This window comes from Setaria italica, chromosome II (assembly GCF_000263155.2).
Source record: "Setaria italica strain Yugu1 chromosome II, Setaria_italica_v2.0, whole genome shotgun sequence".
NCBI lineage: Eukaryota > Viridiplantae > Streptophyta > Magnoliopsida > Poales > Poaceae > Setaria > Setaria italica.
The window spans coordinates 40,700,657-40,716,465 of NC_028451.1; the positions used below are offsets into that span (position 1 = coordinate 40,700,657).

Genomic DNA, 15,809 nt, shown 5'->3' on the forward strand with positions numbered 1-15,809 from the left:
AAAGTGTCACGGAGAAAGGTAGTTTCCCGCGCAGAAGCCGAAAAAGTGACGTCCAGATCGTGGATATCGAAAACCTGTTCCGCCAAAAACGAGTCAAAGCTGTTTTTACTAATACGCGTTTTTTCTGGTTTTGTGAAAATCGGGTTTTCCTTAGACGAGAGTTTGTTAGGAGATCAAACATGGTTTTACGGGTGGTTATGATAAAGCATGTTTTACGGAAACTAGTTTCTGTAAAACAGGAGATCCAAACAACCCCTTTGAGTATGAAAACTAAATTAGAACTATCCATCTAAATAGACCACCTGGCGTGTTTATAAAGCATCTGGCAATTCAAGCGATTTGAACGTTCGATTTTGAACTATATTTAGGTTGCAGTTTAAATGGGTAACAATACAACTTACGAGTGTAGCCTTGCTGCTTCTTTTTTTGGGGAGTTTTTTATTTGAAATATGAAATTCTGTGGCTTTATTTCATTTTGACACAACTCCTCTTATATAGATTGTTTTTTACCGTGCCAGCGGATCCTAGGAGAATTATTTTTGTTACTATATGTTTAATTAGAAATTTAGTTAAAAATTGTTGTTGGGTGTTCTACTAAATTCGATACTTACTAACAAAGCAAATTTTTGCATGGTGAAACTTTAGTTGGTGGCGGCCTCGGAAAAAAAAAATTAGTTGGTGCCAATGCTTGCCGTGCTAAGGTCCTGTTTGTTTAATCTTTTGCTTTCCAAAACCTGGCTTTTGGCTTCTTGTCCTGGAATGTTGGTTTCTGGCTTTCTGAAAGTTGGGATCCGTTTGGCAACCCACCTTCTCCGAGGATGAGAGTGGCTGGACGAGGACGAGCAGGGGCCGGGCGATGAGGATAAGGTGGGGCCGGGCAACGAACAAGGGCCGGGCGACGAGGACGAGGGGGGACGGCGGCGGGTGACGAGGACCACGACCCGACGCGGGATGTGGAGGCGGAAGAGGAAAAAGAAACGTAACGATTCGCAACATTACCGATGGCAGGCGGGTAAATAACGCCAAAAGGTCGTTTTTTTCTCCTTTCGATCTTTCATTGGACCGTGGCTTTCCAGAGCTAGCGCGTGTTTCATTGATATAGCTGAAAAAATACAAGACTACAGCCCTGGGAGGCTATAGGCAGGAAAAGAAAAAAAAAAGAAAACAAAAAAGGGGTCGTCCGGTTGGATTGGGACGTCAACGTGGGTAACCACTCAACTCAAACCGCCACACCTTGTCGGTTGGATTGGGACGTCAACGCGGCTTCACCACTCCACTCGCCGCAGCATCAGAACCGGAGTCTTTATAACATTCGCGGCACCTACTAACATTCACCCTCATGTAGTCGTCGAAATCTCCATGTGTGGCCCTACGTTGACAGGGAACTTGAGGGAAGCAGACTACACCCAACCGAGAAGGTCACCGCCATGTGGGACCCTCCGCCAAAGTGCCGCTGCAGACACCACACTCTACCTGACAGAGTGATACCACTGAATCCGGACCTCTCGCAGGCTGCCTCGCAGTCGCTACCATGATAATACAACACGCGGGGGTCTCGCCACATCCGTCGTTGGACTCCATCTCGCTCTCATCGCCTCGGAGAAAATACCGCACACGAGGGCCTCGCCACGCCCGTCCTGGTACTCCACATCACGGATTCGTTTCTTTTATCGCTGTCGGTGCAGTGAGTAATGTTACCCCGCTTCCCCAGATCTCCATCAAACAGCCGAGCCGCCGCCGCAGGTCAGCCCCTCCTCATCGCTTCACCCGCACACATAACCTTCGCCATCACGTCAGCGAGCCTCCGTCCATAAATATCCGATATTTAGGATTTATTTAGTTCAAAAATAAACTAATTTGCCTACTCTAAACGAGGGAATACTAGTTTCACCTCAAACACTATAAATTTGAAAGTTCTTCGGTTCTGAGTTGTTCCGCTCGTGTGTTCTCTCCTAGTTGCATAAGGAACATTATTTTCATCTATCAGAGCATTCCTCCAATATTTGGAAATGTAAAGGAATTTAAAAGCTTGATGATTATTCCTCCTCATTTCAAGTTAAATAGCTTTTGAGTTAATCGCAGACCTCGCTGTTGACCTAAATGAAAACTAGGCACCGACAGTTTTGACAAGTTTTCGAGTAAAAGCTTCAATTAAAAAATAGTGCAAGTGATTTTCCTCCTTTTGCAACTCTGCTCGACCAAAGTACGGTTGCATATAGAAAGAAAGGCTGTAACAGGACGGTGTGATTCGTAGTGCAAATAAAGAGCAGATATAACAAGAGACTTCAGATCATCAGAAAACAAAGGCAGGACGGTGTGATTCGTAGCGGAAATGAAGAACAGATATAACAAGAGACTCCAGACATCATCAGAAAACAAGCGCCAAATTCTAGGTAAAACCCAGCATTGAGACGTCAAAGATTCAGTAGTCCAAGTAGCAGTTGTCAAGCAAAATATAAGCTTAGAGGAACACTACAGGGAGCAGTATTATATCTCTACATTACACAATAACACAAGGCGCTATCGCTTACAACAGCTACTAGTTGCATGGTATGATGAGTGACCAAGAAACACAAACGTCCATCTTACAGAAGCCAAGGTCAAGACTCTCATCGGTTGTACCAATTCTTTTTGGAGTAAACATGATCGTCTTGCTGACAACAATTATACTGCTACCATGTTCTCGAGCCTCCGCAGTAAGTTCCAGCTCTCCATTTGATTCCACCGTGACGACTGATCGAGAAAGTTGGATCATGCCTTCATCACTTTCCACCATGTCTCCTCGAGGATCAAATAGCACAAAGTCACCATCAGGGAAACTTTTAGTGCGAGCAATTAAACGTGGGCAAAAGTTACTCCATGACCCATCAATAACTTTGATATCAACTGTGGCCTCCACTGTATCTTCAAGTTGAGCAAATAGGACTTCTGTCGTGCTTGCTTTGTTGGAGACAATCTCTCTGTGAAGTTTACCATATGTAGTCCAACCAATATTAGAATTATAATCAATGACCAGGGAGCTCAGTAGATTGTCTTCAGACTCCTTATTACCCTTGACTTTTACTTCTATCTCAAAGGTGATAGGACCATGTGCTACCACTGCACGGCTAGGCCCAGTTAGCACCAAGGATGAGTCGTGCAGATGCGTCTAGTTTCATTAAAACTCATATACCATGCCTGTTGCGTTGGGAAAAAAGTGAAAATGCTAACTATGATGCAGCATCATGTAAAATACAGAAAGAAAAGTAGTGAACTAGTATATGTGAACATGTAGCGTAAGTGCTTGTAACCGAGTTTATAGGATCCAGTTTTGAGTTCCCAAATCCAATCACCCAAGTGGAACATCTGTCCAAGTAAAGGACTACAGCACTAACTGAATCTATAGAGCAAAATAATATTTATGCTACAATTCAATGGGAGTTCAAAGAGGGTGCGTACTGAATATTAGAACTTCAGTAAACATTTATTTATTGCTACAAAATTAGCCAGCCAGAGTAAGCTCGTCAATAAAATTAAAGTACATTGTAGAAATCATAATACGTTCAGCCTTGAATCAAGAACGATCCAAGTTTGAGTTCTCAAATTCAATCACCCAAGTAGAACATCTGTTCAAGTAAAGGACCACAGTAATGCTGACTTAATCCATAGAGTATCCATGTTACAATTCGATGGAGCTAAGAGGGATACAGAAGATTAGCATCTCAGTAAATCATTTACTTATTGCAAAAAGATTAGCTGCACAGAATACGCATGGTAACTAAATTAAAGTACGTTGGAGAAAAGATTACTTTCATCCTTGCTCGATGATTGAACTTTTAGACCCATGCATTTTATGAATGATGCAACACAAGTACAATTACAATAGCAAATGGAGCTGACATGGCACTTGGTCCTGCTCTAAGATACCATCCGTGTCATGAGGCCACCACTGGTTGATCAGGGAGTTTGAATTATATTTCTCAGGCATGATACCCACAAAAGTTACAAACATTAAACCATCGATGCCCACAGTCGCTAAATTGCACGTAAATTGGGCCAGAGTGTATGTTACTCAACTTGCTATGTTAGATCCATGTGTGTCATGGGCTCATGGCTCAATCATACAACTCTATGCACTTCAAAGTTCAAAACTCAAGTAAATGGCATCACTTCAAAACTATCTAGTCACATAAAGATCGTACGTTACTATCAAGATTACAGCATTTTGTTGAAGAACAATCAGAGTTATTGAACACGATAAAAAATTTAGCAAATCCATCCATTTACATATTGCATTGCAGCATGCTTGAACTAAACAGAGTAAAGAAACCCTGGGTGACACACCAGACAGGAAAATGATTCATATTTTAAACAGTGATTTAAGAGAATTATACCAACATCCTTTGTTCAAACATGCAACTTAAGTGATAGTGCCTACCTGGTTCAAATGGTGAGACAGCAAGCCAAAATGCATCAATCTACAAAGTGCTACTAACAATAAGAGGCACAGATAACTAAATCACTCGAACTACTAAAGTCTAGTGATTTGTTGAACTGCTGATTTGTGCTACCAAGTGCATGTTCCTTTTGCGGGCACTGTACAAGATATCCACCATCAGAACAGCATGCCTAAAAATTAGTCAGCAGATGATCGACCAATAAAGGCGTATCTTGAGTTAATTTAGCAGACTAACCTCAGCAGTTAGCATCTGGCAGTGGTTCCTGTCACGGCTGAAGATGATGTTCCGAAGCCTCGAGTCCGAATTGTCCCGTGCCGCGACCAAACCGTACACCTGAAGCGGCCAATGGAAGCCAAGCTCCGGCTTGATCTCCTTGATGGCGACGGAGAAGACCTGCACCATGTCGAAGCTCTTAGCCCTGAACGGCACGGGTCCGTATGTGAAGCGCTTGGGGCCTATCGGCGCTGCAAGAGAAACAAATTTGGCCCATCGATGTCAGGGGATGGATCGAGACCGAGGGAGACACATAGTCAGAGGAAATCTGGTACGCAATGCATCAGCGGTGCGTATGCACTTACTGGTTTCTTCGAGAGCGGCGGCGAGGGGGTGGGAGGAAGTCCAGGAGAGGCGGAATCCCATAGCTTCGGCTGCCGCCTCGTCGTCGGCGCCGGCGGCCTCTTCCTCGGCGGCCGCCTGTGGCAAGTCACCAAGGGTGGCGTCCGCCGTGTTCACTGAGCTGCGCCCCCGGCCATCGGTCTCCACGGCCGCGGAGGGATCGCTGGCGAGGCCGATCATCTGCCCCGCCGCGTTCCTCCTCTTCTCCGCCGTGCCGTTAATTTAATATTTTTCAATCTAAAATTTGGTAATAAAAAATAACAGACAACTTTTCGAATATAAAACTTGAAAGATACCGCTACTTGGGCTCCCGCGGGCTAGGCTTACAAACAAAAAGGAATTCAACAAGGCCCATGTAGTACATCTGCGCCGGAAGGCCCAACTTTCTCGGCCCATCCAACCGCACCATTCCAAAACCCTAGCACCATCCGACGGCCACGAGAACTCCATCGCTTCAGTATAAGGCCTCCCCTTCTCCGCCGCCACCGAAACCCCAGGCTCGTCTCCGCACACTCCACCACCTTCCTCGCCGCCGCCGTCGCGCGCAGCCGCAGCCGCATCCGCCATGGGTGAGCTCCTCCCCCTCCTTCTTCCCGCTGATGTCTCTGCGATCCGCGCGCGTGGTTCCTGACGGTGTATTGCTTCGTTTCTCGCGTTGGCGCAGGGGCGTACAAGTACGTGTCGGAGCTATGGAGGAGGAAGCAGTCGGACGTGATGCGGTTCGTGCAGCGCGTGCGTTGCTGGGAGTACAGGCAGCAGCCGGCCATCGTCCGCCTCACAAGGCCCACCCGCCCCGACAAGGCCCGCCGCCTCGGCTTCAAGGCCAAGCAGGTAGATCTTCTCCCATCTGCCCTGTTGACGCGTGCGTAGTTTTTTCCCTCGTGATGTTGATGGGATTTGCGGGTACGCCGAGGCTGAGGGTTGGCTTTGCCGTTGTCGTTTAGGATCGTGATTTGTGTAGCGCTTCAAGTGTATGCTGCTTGTCTTGTAAATGTTCCAGCTTTGATGTAACCCATGCGTGTAGTATTTCTGGTGATAGGTGTCTGTGTTTTTGGACGAAATGAAGGCTTGATTGTATTCCGGAGATGGCTTAGCCATTCAGTTTATCCTTTTAAGAATGGGCATTTGTTTCTGTATGTATATGTATGTATATGTATGTATACGATGTTCAAATATGTATTATTGAATTTTGTGCTACTGGTCACTTCTGATGTATTGGCCCCTAATTTTGTAGATTCAAACCTGTTGTTAAGTAACGAGTCAACTTTTGGGACCTTGTTTCATTCAAATAGTGTTCATTAGACTCTTTTGTAGTGATTTTAGTGATGAACCTGAGATGAATTCCTTCATTTTGGCCGCTTTATGGTGAGTACAGGTTGCTATGCTAGGCTTGATTGAGTGTAGTGTTGTCATACCATTTAGGATGCATTTATGCCTAGGCTTCCAACATTTGGTTTACCAGAGTATTGCTTATCAGCATGTTGACATTTAACTCCACTTATGCGATTCTTTTCTTAGGAGTAGAAATGATGGAGTTGTCTGCATGATGCTCCGAACTAATTTACTCTGAAATTTTTGAGTAGCTGTTCGCTGTGACTGTATGTTCAAAATGATTTTGCTTAACTTTGTTTTTTTGCCTTCAGGGTTACGTTGTTTACCGTGTGCGTGTCAGGCGTGGTGGCCGGAAGAGGCCTGTGCCTAAGGGTATTGTCTATGGCAAGCCCAAGCACCAGGGTATCACCCAGCTCAAGTTCCAGAGGAACAAGAGGTCTGTTGCTGAGGAGAGAGCTGGACGCAAGATTGGTGGACTCAGGGTTCTCAACTCCTACTGGGTGAATGAGGTATACTCGGTTTGCAGGAACCTGTAACAATGGTATCATGTGAATCTCATCCCTATCTAGTACTAACGCCTTCGTGTTCGTCTTACTAAAAACAGGATAGCACCTACAAGTACTTTGAGGTCATCCTTGTTGATGTGGCCCACACTGCCATTCGCAATGACCCAAGGATCAACTGGCTATGCAAGGATGTGCACAAGCACCGCGAACTCCGTGGTCTCACCTCTGCAGGCAAGAAGTACCGTGGTCTGCGTGGCAAGGGCAGTGCTCACCACAAGAACAGGCCCTCGAGGAGGGCTACCTGGAAGCGCAACCAGACCCTCTCCCTCCGCCGCTACCGTTGAGTTCATATGTCTTGATGCTCTCCTACTGTGGAACCTGTCCCATCCAGACTTCGATAGTATTTGGTACCTTTATTGCATTGTCGAAATTTGCTACTTGTGTTCTGAGCCCCATGAACTTTGTTAGCAGTGTGTACTGTGGAGCAAATGCTGTTAACTATGTTTGCGATTCACCTGTGTTATCAGTCAACAAAGGTTTAGTATCGAATGCTGTGAGCTCATGTCATGTGATTTACTGTTTTGTGGTGATCGTCTTATCATCATCTGTTGCTAGCCGGGCAGCCGGCAGATGTGTACGTTTGTTTTGCGATTTGTTTGGTTTTAGGTGAAACTTGTTTGATAACGTTCAGTAGTTCGTTATTGCGATTTGAGAGAGCTATCTGAGGTGGGCATGTCCTTATTTGGTTTGTTTACCTGGTAATTTCAATGGCACAAGTCTGTGAGCAATAACATCATACCTCCTAGCCGGAGTTTTGTCAAATGACAAGGTTTCCTAGCAACTTATCTGCAGAATTCGAATTCAAAGAATTTACCAAATAAGTTGCTTTTTAATACTCGTAAGCGATATATGTTTCTCAGTAGTTTGTTACATAACCGTATTTTGCAAAATCATGAACGATGCCAACAGGCTCTAATCGAGAGCCACCGCCTCTATGTTTAACCTCTATGTTTAACCAGGCACCTAGTAACTACGGGTCATACACAATCCCACTTCAGAAAAGAAAACCATCTGATTCGAAGCCCACTGGTAGCTAACAACTTAACACAACTGGTTCAAAAAAGAATTTAGTTGATTGATATATCATACATGAAAGATTAATAATATTAGGTTTAGAAAAAATGAATCATTTACTAAATTTTGATTTAACTATCCATGTACCAATATTGGCCATGCACCATGGAAATTACTTCACCAAATTGCACCCCATTTTTACTTTCCAAATTGTAGGCTTGAGCAAAATTGCGCCCCATCTTGACTTCCAGATTGTAGGGTTTTCTCGCCAAACATTATGGATGCCCACTTGTGCACTGTCTCCGTGTGCACCATGTTTTTTTTAAAAAAATGTAATGAAGGGTGTAAAAAAAGATTATGTCAACAAAATCTCATTGTAAATAGATCCAACAAATCACTGCGACAAGTTCCTTCCATTGCTCAATTACTCGAATATATTCCTTGCGTCTGGACATAATTGTAGGTCGTTTTAGATTTTTTAGATTTATAGATATTATTATGCATATAGATATACGTTATATTTAGGTGCATATAAATATTTATAAATCTAGAAAAATCAAAACGACTTACAATTTAGAACGGAGGGAGTACTATACTCCTCTCTTTCTTGCTGAACCTGCTGGGGCTTGCTTTCATATATAGAGAGAAAGAGGCACCGAGAGAGATGAGAAGAAAGAGAGGGTTTGGCAGGCCACGCAACATCGCATCACCAGTGGCACTAGCAGTAAGGCAAAATTGGGCATGGTAGCGACAAGCGAAGGATGCAGCCTGGGCTAGCAACGGCAGCAACAATGCATTTTTTAGGACGGACTTCGACGGAGGCGCTCAATTTCTGCTAGTTGAGTTCAATTCGACGGGCCACCGACGAACTTTGATTTTGCGGTTTCCACTGCCAGGTCCTAGGCCGTCGTTGTTGCCATTTGACTTTGGGGGGCCGGCTGCTAGTTTACCATTGACAAGGCACGACGAGAGAGCAGGAGAAATGAACAACCTTTGTACCCGCAGGCCGCAGCAAAGCCAAATTAGATCTCCAAGGCTGGCTAGGAAATCTGCTCTGCTTAGCTTTCTTTCTCTGCTGTCCGTGTGCATGAGAAGAACGGCACGGGTGAAGGAGATGACTGGTGGGGTCAGAGTGTAAGAGAGAAGGAAGGTGAGAAAGGAAAGAAAAAGAAGCATTACATATAAGGTCAATGCCATATCATCGTCCATGTAATACGCCAATTCAGCAAACCACCTCCAAAACCACCCGAGGGGGTGATCTAGACCGTATTGAATAATTTAGGGGTTAGAATACCTGGTTTTATGGGGTGATCTAGATGTTATTGAATAATTTAGGGGTTAGAATACCTGGTTTTATAGTTGAGTGGGTTAAGGCCAATCTTAGTGCATAATTTCATCGCACTGTAACACTGCCATGTTATTTTTTCAATAGAATGAAACTGTCACTCTCAGTGCATAGTTTAATTGCATAGTTTCATAGACAACATGCAGCATTTATATTTTGCGTGGAGATATGATCAAATATGTCTTGCGATGAAACTATAACATTCTCAATGCAAATTTCATCAAGTTTCATGGGACTTGGTAATTGTGCTAGGTGGGTTTCATGAGATGAAACTCTCCTCACCTCTCTCCTCGTAATTAACCTACCAAGTCAGCAGTTTTGCTGATGTGATATATGATGTAATGCCCATGAAATCCTTATGACACTCCTACTAAGATTGGGCTAAGTAGAGTTTAAGTTGACTTAGTCCAGAAGAATATAATATAAAATCACTCCCTAAATCGTCCGCTGAATAGTCAAACGCCTGTAGGCTCGCGCAGGCTGCTACTAGGCGCGATGAACCACGCCTAGTCGCCTACCATTCCCATGATCCCATCGCAGCCCCAATCCAGGACGGAAACAGGTGGTCAAGTCAATCAATGCACGCACGTACTCCCTGCCGCGCCGTCTCCCTTCAGTCCACAAATCCATCTCTCCCATTCCCATTCCCGATCCCCGGGCCCCGCCCACGCCACACCACACACCTCCCGTTCCGCAGCGGCGCAGCCACGGATGCTTCTAGAACCGGGCATCGACCCTCCAAGAGGGCCCACGTGGAGGCGGCGCAGCGAGAGGCGGCGCGCCGCACGTCACCACCGGGAATGGGAAACCCAATCCCTCCCGCGACCCGGCCGCCTCCCCTCCGCCCTTGACTCACTCGACTCCCTCCCCCCCTAATCCAGAATCCAACGAGGCTGCAGAAGAAGCAGAGCGCCCCAAACAAAAAACCCAACTCGTTTTCAGCTCGCGGAACGGGCGGCAGAGTCCCAGTCCTCTCGCTTTCTCCCCCGCGATTCGCCTCGCTTCCATCCGGTTCGATTCGGGAGCCGGAGCCAGAGAGGGAGAGGTAATCGCCCCGCTCGTGCTCCACCTCTCCGTCCATTTCCACCCCGCCGGGCGATTCGTCGGATCGGGCCGTGGTTCGTTCGATCCTGCGTTTTTCTCTCTGTCGCTTTGGTTTGGATCTCCGCCCGCTACGTTCGGGGAGGACCTCGGTCGGCGTGGAGTGCGTGATTTTTCTCGATTAGTTTTTTTTCCCACTGTTGTTAGCTCGAGCTGTTGATCTACTCCTGGGTCGGTTGGTTTGGTTTGGTTTGATTGGAGTTTGTTCGGGTTTGGGCTTAGGAGCTGCCGAGCTGGTTTGGTTTGAGCTCGTTTGGGTTTTAGGAGCAAACAATCCGTGTGGTTCAGGTTCGGCGTTTCGTTTGTTGCTAGGATGTCTGTTTTTGCTGCCTGTTTTACGGACTTGGTTCAGGATACATGAGTGGTTCGGATTTTTCCTTTACCCGTGCTCTGCATATTATGGAGTATGGGTTCATTTTGAGGTTCTACGGCTGCTTAATGGCTCAGTGGATGCTGCTCGTCTTGTGCAGGTAGCGATGCCGCTGGCGGAGTCGCCCCAGTGGCGCCGGAAGGCCACCGATTTCTTCTCAACGTCCAGTAAGTTTGTTCGGTAGTGATGTCTTTTTGTTTGCTGTAAAATTGTTGCGTAATCATTTCTGTACGGATATACCTACTTTAGTGTAATCATTCCATCAAATATCTTTGTCATGATGGTGTTGTGATTTACTAGTACCCCATAGTGTTTGTACGCTGAAAGAGAGAGCAATTATCATGCATGTTGTAACTTTTATCCAATTACCTTGCTCAGAGTGTGACTCTGCACGCTGCTGCTCGTATTTGTATCCTAGCACTGTGTTTGATTCCCATTTTACCTGCACCCTCATTACCTCAACCTTACTGTGCTGATAATTTAATGCAGGTTTCAAGCTGAAGCAGGCAGGGCAATCGGCTGGGGATAATATAGCTGATGTTGCTGGGAAGGTTGGGTCCGTGGTGAAGACTCGCTGGGCTGTCTTCCAGGAGGCTAGGCAGCAGCAGCAGCAGCGTCCACCGGGTGAGACAGTGCAGGAGCGTTTCATCACAGCTGCTGCCTCCACTGGGTTGCTTTTCAGGAAGGGCATTTCAGAGACAAAGGAGAAGGTTGCTGTGGGAAAGGTCAAAGTCGAAGAGGTAACCTATTTGTCCATTCAACAAAATTATTTTGACCTGTGATTCGTTCAGTTTAGTTTCAACTGCTGTGAAGTTTTATTTTTTGTGTAACCTATTTGTTGTGATCATTTAGAGTTATGTCCAAAAGCTATGTGATGAAACCAGAAAGAGAAAAGAGCTCCCTATTTATTAGTTATTGCAAATTTGCCTATTGTGCCCTATGCCAATATAAAGTGGCTGAATAGTGCGCTAAATCATTGCCAAGAAAAAACTGCAGTAGCAAGTAGCTATTTTAAATGTATTTCAGGGTGACAATCAAGTATATTGAGAACATATGTTATCTTGGATGTTGGGAGTTTGGACCTTGCATTCCTTTTGTGATGCCTTCTGTTCATCATTCTTCAAAAAAAAAAAAAACAGTAGTGTCTTTATTGAAGCTGATTGTTTTCTGGTTTCATGTGCTTGCAGGCTGCTAAAAAGACTGCGGATAAGAGCAAGACTATTTTGAACAATATTGAACGCTGGCAGAAGGTCTGTGATTTAGAATTCTGTTACCTTGTAACACAATTTCACTTTTTTGGTGTACAATGCTGATTCTTATTTCTGATTATTTGCCCCAGGGAGTCGCAAGCACTGATGGTATGCTCGTAACTCAGTTGTCTTATCCACGATGCATATCTATCATAATTGTCAAAGCAATTAAATATTTTTGTAGCATCCAAGCAGCTAAATTTTCTTGTAACATCTGAGCAGCTAATGTAGCGTAGTGATAGTTCTACATTTGTTGTAAGCCTTAGGTTGTATCTGCATGATTAGTATTTCTGTTCCGTCTATTGGTGAATAGTGATCAGTGAGAAATGATCCTCTGATTACAAAATGGAAATAGTTGTTGAAGCCATTGTACAGCAAGAGCAGTAACAAAAACGAGAAATGACCACTGTTGCCTAATCTTGCAGTATTTGGTGTTCCTATTGAGGCCACTGTACAACGAGAGCAGTCTGGTAAAGCTGTGCCCTTGATGCTAGTGAGGTGTGCAGACTACCTGGTTATATCAGGTGAACAGGCTGAAAATTGCATAGAAATTTAGTTTCTCTCCATTTCAATTTTAGCACTGAATATTATATGTGAACCATTTTTCTCCTAGGTTTGAGTAATGAGTACTTATTCAAATCTGAAGGTGACCGAAAAGTTCTTCAGCAGTTAGTTTCTCTTTACAATGAAGGTATTGCCGCCACTATATCATATTTGAGCTTAGTTTTTAGCCATCATTCATTACCGTGGGCCTGAGGAATTTTATGTTCTGCAGACTCGGGTGCATCTTTACCTGAAGGTGTGAACCCTATTGATGTAGGTGCACTGGTGAAGTGTTACCTTGCCAGCATCCCTGAACCGCTTACTACATTTGCACTTTATGATGAGCTTAGAGATGCGAGGGTTAGCATTCCTGATCTTAGAAACATATTGAAGAAGCTTCCAAATGTTAACTACATGACGCTAGAGTTTGTTACAGCGCTGCTACTTAGAGTAAGCCGCAAATCATCACTTAACAAGGTAAATCTGATCCCTAATTTTGTTCTTTTTCTCTGTGCTGCATTTGCCAGTTGTTATTCTTTTTGGTTGCTGGACACTATCGAAGGGACTAGGTAGTAAATCTAAACTGAATATAGAAATACAAATCAATTAACATGGTCACTGTGACATTTTTTTAAGAACACCTTTTAACAATCAGATTCAGCACATATCTGGAGCCACTGAATTTGGAATTGTATGCCTAACATTGTAATTGTTTTGTATTTTTCTCTTTAGCTTTGACAATTGTCACAAATGGTAGGAAATTGCAATTTGACTTCACACCGCTTGGCTGACTGTTTGGGTGTCTGAAAGACTTCGGCAACTCTTTTGAATAATATGAAGCAGTGCTAGAAATCAGCAAAACTGTTCATAACATCCTTAGAACACTTAATCCATAGACTGCCCAGTTGTTCAAGGATAAGGTGGGAATGCAACATCTATCTATTGGTTTGATTTGCCCTAGATGTTTCTGTGAAAAAGCCCAGTTACCATTGAACATAGTAACAAACTTTAGATAAAGTTTATAGAATTTAAACATTAGACTTTTGAAGCATTGACCACCACAGTGTTTTGTATTACCAAAGTTAAAGAGCTTACATATGAAAAATCTCAATCACAGGTTTCACTGCTTCTCTTCCATTCAAATTCAGAAAAAGAAACTCTTAAAGAAAGGAACCGCTATGGTTTGCTGAATCATCTGTAGTTTGAATCGCAATTTGATAGCCATTTCTATCTGATATAGGCAATATTCATGAGCAATGTGGTTAACAGAAGCGGCCGATTCAAATTTGCACCCGCTTAGCTGTCTTACTTAACAGGGTTGAGACAGCTGCGAGCACAAATGGATTGTCTAGATGATTGTCTTCTGTTATGTCTGTAAATTGATAAACTGCGTTGTATACTTTTTCACAGTAAAGCATTTTATAATTTAGTAAGTTACATATGCGAAGCATGCTGATTTAATTTTTTGAGTTGGTCTCTTCTGTCCTAACTAATATAAGTGAATCACCTTTTGGGTGGTATTTTACAAGTTTTTGTGACACATTATGCAGATGGACTCTCGTAGCCTCGCTGTGGAATTTGCGCCTTTGATCATGTGGCAGCAAGGCGATGCTGGCACAGATTTGCGTAACCACCTCAAGTTTACCTTGAAACCACCTCCTAAAATTGTGGACACGACATCAAATACCGCTGCATGGGACCTGTTAGGTATGTAAATTCTACTTTGTTAATTTTATTATTAACAAAACACTATGTAGTTGTCTCTAATATGATTGGGCATAGAGCATTTTAGTCTGTTCACTGTAGTCTATTCTTGGCTGCCCTTTTCGTAGTTGTCTGTGTCAGTTGTGGCATAATGCATTTATAAGGGATGAAATCTGGAATTGGCTCACGTTAGCAAAGAAAGAGACTTGTCGCCCTGTATCTTATGGTCCAACATGAATTTATGATTGAGGCTGTGGGCCATGTGGCAACTGCCTGCCAACTACCAAAATCATGAGCCAAACGTGGTTACATTACAGGTGTACAGGGCCCATCTGTTATCTTTTAACTACTTTTGCATTACATGAATTGGTAGACAATTTAGGTCACTATTGAAAGGCATATTAATCAGCGCTCCAATTAGGCTTCCCCCAGTTGGTGTACAGTGTATTAGCATGGTTTCAGGTGGCTAGTTGTGTCCTTTAGGCCTTGTTTTGGGTGGGCCAGGGATTCTTACCCAAAGGTTTGGCTGTTCAGTTCACATTTGGCTGTTCAGTTTTAGTTTATATTTGTTCTTAGATTTGTTCAGTTTTATAAATCGTTATTTGCGCAATTGATTGTAGATGAGGATGATGAGGACGCCTCATCCCAGATCCCCTTGGATGACGCTTCGCCCCCAGACTACAGCTCCATCGAGGTCATCCAGTGTCTGATCGAGCATCACAATGCCATTTTCACCGACGCGAATGAAACCGTATGGAGATGATTGGAATCTCCTCTGTAGATCTCTCCGGTGTTAGCTCGTGCTATGTACAAGTTCCAGGTAGGAGGGTGTATTACCGCACGCTATTGTTAGGGATAAGCATTTTGGCCGGAACATTTTTGGGGTAGGTTTGTATATACGCTAGTATTAATTCTTAACGGGAAGAAATCTTGTAGGATCTGGTCATGCTTCATCAATAATAATGTACTTGGATGTAAACCACATGGCCGTGGTGTGCTGTTTTGACGCATTTGCTGAATTCTCTGTTGATAAGGTGCTGCATGGGATGCTTTTGTTGTTGTGTATCATTCACGGTTAACTGGTATACGTGTTGAATTGGTGATAGCTTTCCTGTCTTTAGAACAAATCTGTGTTGATGACTTGATGTTACATCGCGGGATCGGACCTACATGCATGTCGAAAGGTGGGACACCAAGTTTCTTTACTAATTGAAATTGGCAAGCTGCATAGCTTAAATACGAGGTTTATACCATGTCCAGCTTAACGTTACGGATGACAAGAGGATTAACGGAGATGCAACCTCTCTGCTCTCCCAACCAAACAGAGCCTGATTGGTTAGCTTCCAAAGTATGCTCAGGTCCTATTTTCACTCCAAAATCTTAACTTTGGTACTATGCAAAAAGAAGATTTCCCATCACATCAAACTTGCGGTACATGCATGGAGTATTGGATGTAGACGAAATCAAAAACTAATTGTACAGTTTTGTTGTACTTTGCGAGACGAATCTTTTAAGCCTAATTAGTCAATA

General features: G+C 43.9%; 2 protein-coding genes across 3 annotated transcripts; both read left to right on the plus strand.

Moving 5' to 3' along the window:
- The first annotated feature begins 5,506 nt into the window (after window positions 1-5,506).
- Window positions 5,507-7,474, plus strand: LOC101770365 (60S ribosomal protein L15-1). The gene is made up of 4 exons (XM_004957660.3): window positions 5,507-5,623; window positions 5,719-5,885; window positions 6,698-6,895; window positions 6,991-7,474. The coding sequence occupies exons 1-4, from the start codon at window positions 5,620-5,622 to the stop codon at window positions 7,234-7,236; spliced, it is 615 nt and encodes a 204-aa protein (XP_004957717.1). The 5' UTR covers window positions 5,507-5,619; the 3' UTR covers window positions 7,237-7,474.
- A 2,712-nt stretch (window positions 7,475-10,186) lies between these two features.
- On the plus strand, window positions 10,187-15,347 carry LOC101770776 (uncharacterized Rho GTPase-activating protein At5g61530). Of its 2 annotated transcripts, none has more exons than XM_004957661.2 (10): window positions 10,187-10,356; window positions 10,883-10,949; window positions 11,272-11,522; window positions 11,970-12,032; window positions 12,122-12,140; window positions 12,458-12,556; window positions 12,646-12,723; window positions 12,808-13,052; window positions 14,126-14,282; window positions 14,900-15,347. In XM_004957661.2, exons 2-10 carry the CDS (start codon window positions 10,889-10,891, stop codon window positions 15,040-15,042), a joined length of 1,116 nt encoding a protein of 371 aa, XP_004957718.1. In that variant the 5' UTR covers window positions 10,187-10,356; window positions 10,883-10,888; the 3' UTR covers window positions 15,043-15,347. The 2 variants fall into 2 exon arrangements, with proteins under 2 accessions (XP_004957718.1, XP_004957719.1); XM_004957662.4 differs by having other exon boundaries at window positions 10,198-10,429.
- The last annotated feature ends 462 nt before the right edge of the window (window positions 15,348-15,809 follow it).

What these genes read in the sequence shown, in the direction of transcription:
- LOC101770365 (XM_004957660.3), top strand. An exon ending in TCGGCTTCAAGGCCAAGCAG is followed by an intron (nt 5,886 to 6,697) that starts GTAGATCTTCTC and finishes TTTTGCCTTCAG; the next exon opens with GGTTACGTTGTTTACCGTGT. An exon ending in ACTCCTACTGGGTGAATGAG is followed by an intron (nt 6,896 to 6,990) that starts GTATACTCGGTT and finishes TACTAAAAACAG; the next exon opens with GATAGCACCTACAAGTACTT.
- LOC101770776 (XM_004957661.2), top strand. Translation starts at nt 10,889, where the DNA reads ATGCCGCTGGCGGAGTCGCCCCAGTGGCGCCGGAAGGCCACCGATTTC. An exon ending in GAAAGGTCAAAGTCGAAGAG is followed by an intron (nt 11,523 to 11,969) that starts GTAACCTATTTG and finishes ATGTGCTTGCAG; the next exon opens with GCTGCTAAAAAGACTGCGGA. An exon ending in GCAAATCATCACTTAACAAG is followed by an intron (nt 13,053 to 14,125) that starts GTAAATCTGATC and finishes CACATTATGCAG; the next exon opens with ATGGACTCTCGTAGCCTCGC.